Source organism: Trachymyrmex cornetzi, unplaced genomic scaffold (assembly GCF_001594075.2).
Source record: "Trachymyrmex cornetzi isolate Tcor2-1 unplaced genomic scaffold, Tcor1.1 scaffold144, whole genome shotgun sequence".
Classification (NCBI taxonomy): Eukaryota; Metazoa; Arthropoda; class Insecta; order Hymenoptera; family Formicidae; genus Trachymyrmex; species Trachymyrmex cornetzi.
The window spans coordinates 577864-583116 of record NW_017296027.1 but is presented as its reverse complement, the minus strand read 5'-3'; the positions used below and the strand labels follow the sequence as shown (position 1 = coordinate 583116).

Here is a 5253-nt window from a genome sequence, read left to right as displayed (position 1 = left end):
TTCTTTTGTTTATAACTTCTTAATGAGTAACGTCCTGCAATTAAAACTTCCTCAAGGTCACTCGGGGTCATGACCTTGACAACATATGTCAAGGTCAAGTTCATTGGGGGGGGGCTCCCCTAATCTGCATATTTACCAAAAGTAATATTAACAAGACTAAGTAACAAGTAAAATATTACAATAATATTGAAATGACATACAACTAATTTAATGTCCAATGACGTTTAAAATAATGTAACACCTTCCGACTGTATAGTCTTCTTCAGTTTGTAATAGTAAAAGGGATGATATAATATTTAAATATACATAACTCTGTATATAACATTCTATAAAATAATATAATATTGAGATATACATATAAAAGAATATAAACTTAGAGTAAAAAGTAAAAATAAAAAATTTATTAAACCTTAAATAAGTAAGGAAAAGTGAAATATAAAGCAACATCACTCAAACTAGAGATAAAAAACATGAAATAGCAACAGGTTGTATCCAGACAATTAAACATACGCAAAAGATATAATAAATTAAATAAAAGTGAAGAACTACTGTCTTCACAATTGTTCCAATAAATAATTTTGGTGTCTAGGCCATGGATATTAATGATACGTCGTTCGGAAACGAGAAAGAGTAAAATCCTAATGACTTAATAAATGAGTTTTCTTACATTCACAGAAAAGATTTCTATATTCAATGCTATTATTCCTCGATCTAGTGTAAAATAAGATTGATATAGAGCCAATCGTATTTATTCTGCAGAAAAGAATATAATTCTTCTTGAATGAAAAGTTCTCAAATCTAGAATAAAGTATTCTTAATGCTATTCCATTAATTTTCTTAACAGAAAAATTTAGGTTACATTCTTCAGCAACGAAAGACTGGGCTCGACCGGGACTCGATCTCAGAATCCTCGTTCCGCGTGTCTCTCACCTAAAGCGTAAGTCTATGAAGCTGGCACCCCTAAATGTGAATTTTGACATCGCAATCGATTGTCCACATTTGTCCATCAAAAAAATTTTGTGTCTACCCCCGAAAAAAAATTATAAATAAATAAATAATTGTAGCACCCCCATATAAATCTTCTTCCGAATTACCGGAATATGCCAAATTATCACAATAAACTCGACTTTTTATGTATCCCCATAGAAAAAAGCATATGCGATAAGGATGAAAATTATGGAGGGGAGGGGGCGTTTCAATATTTTCTAAACACTTTTAGTAGATAAATCACATTGACAAGCTATTTGTCGACAAGTAATGTGTGGATTTTTAGCTACTGCCGCCAAAACAAAAGTTTTCGCTTTTTGCTACATTTTGTCTTGTGACGATTTCTTTCAGCTTGATAGACACTACCTGATTCGCAAAATGACTTAACCATCTATCAAATGTACATCTGGATGGATAGTAACGATGAGGATATTTTTCCGCATACAATTGTGTAGCTCGCACTGAGTTTCGGCCTGATTCTCCATAAATTAAAATAAAAATATTAGTTGTCGACAAATCGCTTCTCAATGTGATTTATCTACTATAAAAGTGTTTGGAAAATATTGAAACGCCATAATTTTCATCCTTATCGCATATGCTTACATCAATCTCTTGGTGGTAACGATTTTCAAAATAGGCAAAGATTCTGCGAATGGGCCTTACACCAGTTAGAGATTGATCAACAATTCTTCGATTATGTGTTGTTTACAGACGAGTCATTTTTTTTACAAATCATAGACAGTTAAATACACATGATATGCATTATTGAACCGTTGACGATCCACATTGGCTTCGACACATCAATATTTATGGAGTGTAAATGTCTGCAATATAAGTATTCTCTAAATCTCGTGGAGTAAAATCTCACTCGAAAGAACTGAAAATTGAGCCAGTCTTGAAAAAAGAGTGAAAATACTATCACTCTTGTTCAAGAGTGACAAAGAAGTATGGTAAAATTACTGGATTTTGGCCCACCTTTCTTATGATACACGTTTTCTTGTATTTTTTGATGTGTTGAATCATTAAAAATGGTTATTTCAAACTGATCTGATGGGAATGTTGAAAATCACATTAAAAGTGGCACAATTTCGTAAAAATCTGATCTTTAATTGCAATTTCTAATATTTTCCTCTTAGTTTAGCTTAAAATTAACATTTGCAAATGATTGAACAAATTAAAGAAAATAAAAATGCATAAAGAAGATTCCATTACTTTAATCAAAATTGACCTGTGTTATTCATTACTCAAGACATTGAATAAAATATCCAATTTTAGTTTAAAAAACAAAACCTTTTTTATGTATATTTTTTCGTACTTTTTGATGTGTTAAATCATTTGCAAACGTTAATTTCAAATTAAATTTCAAACTAAATTAATGAGAAAATATCGAAGATTGCAATAAAAGATTTTGATGAAATTGTGCTACTTTTAATGTGATTTTCAACACGTGATTTGCAAATGATTCAATTCATCAAAAAATCCGAAAAAACATGTATAAGAAGTTTAAGCTAAAATACGGTAATTTTACCCTTTTTTCACTCTTTTTAGAATGAGATTTAATCTTTTGGTATGAGATTCACTTCAAAGGAGTAAAATCTCAATCCCTTTTTTGGAATATAATAGGTAGATAAAACCTCACTCCATAAAAAGGGATTGAAACTTCATAGGAATTGTTTTTTCGTAGAAACTTCACAATCGACGTACAGCGAGTCTAATTTGATGTACGAATACTTTTCATATGGAGATATATCCAGTTACATTTTTCACAAAAAATTTTCTTGTACATATAATGTAATTTTTGTGAACAGATAAAAATTTTATTTAAATAGATTTATATCTATTGATGTTAATACGATTTGCATTAATTATAAATATATTTAGAATTTGAAAAAAATTTTAAATACCTTTGAACTGCTTTTGTACATTGATTGTTTTTATTTGGTTTCAACTTGATGCCCATCATGCAGTCTTTACATAATAACATGTAAAAAGAAATTTTATTAATCAAATATTAATGTGCGCAATCGATACAACATTAAGTTTTACATTATTTATACGTCTATATAATACATATAATATACCTGGTAAAAAATTTTTCATGCATGAATATGTATAAATATACATAAATACGTATAAATATTCATAAACATATAATTATTTAATATAATATATTATAGAACCATATATGTGATAACACAAACTATAGAAATCAAAGCCTTAAACGGTCTAGCTGGATCTTAATGCTTGTATGATTCTTATGTAAATTTATATACTACGTGTGTAGTCCCCAGAAACGCGCGCTAAAGTGATTTTTCAGTCTTGAAACGCTAACTCTATTAAACTACCGCAGTAATATCACGAGTTAAATTGACTAGCAATTTAACAAATTTTTGATGCTTATTCGCATCTTCGAAACGATCTTAATAAAGTTAAATGACATATTAAAATCTGTAAATAATTAATTCTTATTGCGAAAAATATTACCTCAGCCGGGAGTCGAACCCGGATCTCTTACATTCCGTGCAAGCGGAACCTAAGCCTTTAAACTACCGAGGCCTTAGTAATATTCTTCGCAATAATTAATATATGAAGGAACAACATCTCTTTAGGAGACGTAAATAAGCAATATAATATATTATAGGACCGTATATGAGATAACACAAACTATAGAAATCAAACCCTTAAACGGTCTAGCTGGATCTTAAATGGTTGTATGATTCTTGTGTGAATTTATATACTACTTAAAATTTTCATTTGTTACACGTAAAATATAATATTTTTGTAATATATAATTTGTATTAAATTATATAGTCTTACCACAGGCAATTCTCCAAGTATAATTTGATATATGTTCTACATGAATAATTTCATTTTTATTTAAACCAACTTTTTCTAATTCACATGTAAGTGCTACAGATTGTTCAACAAACGTATTAAAAAAACTTTGTAACATAAATGAACTAAATGTTGGTGCAGTCATTATTCTCATTCGACTCCACATGGATTCTGAAAAAAATATTATAACGAACAACGTAAAAATATAATAAACAATATCATGATAATAAAAAGAGGTATAATGTACCTACGTATAAATAATTACGACGAAGGAATGTTCCGAGAAATTGATAGCGTTGTTAAAGTTTAATATCATTAAACAATATTAGGAAATATAATTAATATAAATAAAATGTGATATGAAAGTAAATATTAATGAAAATAATAAGTAAATACAAAGGATCAGTGAAATTAAAATTTATTTAAACAAAAATAATAGTTAGGTCATTACTCTATATGTAGATGCTTATATTAACATATAATAATGTATTGAAACAATAAAAATACTACAAAACGTTTTGACTATAAAATCAGGTTATATTAGTGTAAAATTAACTAATAAATATATAAATTAATGATATAAGCAAACATAAATTATAGCTACTATAATAGAAAGTAAAAGTCCTTCGCAAGTAAAGGTGCAACAAAAAATGTCAGTTACATTTGTGAAAAATCCATTCGCATATAGTAATTCGCAATGAGACAACCTGATCGTAAGCCGGTTTTCTAATAATTATTCTTTACAATCCGGTTTTTCCATTGCGAATCACTATTATGTGGATGGATTTTCAAACATGTAATTATTTTTTTTTGTACTTACTTGAGAACAACTGCGTTTTACTTTCTGTAATTATGTTTGCTTATATCTATATTATATGCTTATATCAGGAGACGCGGTAGTGTCTCCGGCCATATTAAAAAAAAATTGAAAGGACATATATATATACATATATATAGAGGAAAGTCGCCGATACTGACATAGGTCTCCTAAAGTGACACCCCCTTATTTCTCAGAAACTAACTATTGCACTTTATTAATACTAATAAAATCATGATCTGTTTAGCTAATTAAAGAAGTACAAACTCATAATTCATATATTTGTGGCTTATTTCTATACCAAATCAGCTAAAAACCAATTCTATGAATCCGAGAAGAAAATTCTTACAGTGTTCTTTTGCAAATTGCGTAATTAAAATAATAGTGACTGTATTATTGATAATATTATGTCATTTTAAATGTTTACGGTTTCATAAATTAATTTTCTTTACAGAATAGGAATGTTGGTATATCTTTATTTATATAATAGGAATGTTGGTATTATTGCCTACTATGTCAGTTTTGTAGCCCATTTTGTCAGACGCTCATTTTTGCATAACTTATGAAAAACTTAATTATTGCAAAATTGCAAACAGTATTATAAAAATTGCTTA

General features: G+C 28.4%; 2 protein-coding genes across 2 annotated transcripts in view; both read right to left on the bottom strand.

The window, feature by feature from the left end:
• LOC108757483 (cytochrome P450 3A19) overlaps positions 1-2947 on the bottom strand; it is a 10704-nt gene extending 7757 nt beyond the window's left edge. The window contains exon 1 of the mRNA XM_018501912.1: positions 2892-2947. Coding sequence (XP_018357414.1) covers positions 2892-2947 — 56 coding nt within the window. The remainder of the gene's footprint in view (positions 1-2891) is intronic.
• A 921-nt stretch (positions 2948-3868) lies between these two features.
• Positions 3869-5253, bottom strand: part of LOC108757472 (cytochrome P450 4V2-like) — a gene marked incomplete at its 3' end in the record, with an annotated part of 5855 nt that continues 4470 nt past the window's right edge. Inside the window, exon 4 of the mRNA XM_018501892.1 lies at positions 3869-3993. Within this exon, the coding sequence (XP_018357394.1) occupies positions 3869-3993 (125 nt within the window). The remainder of the gene's footprint in view (positions 3994-5253) is intronic.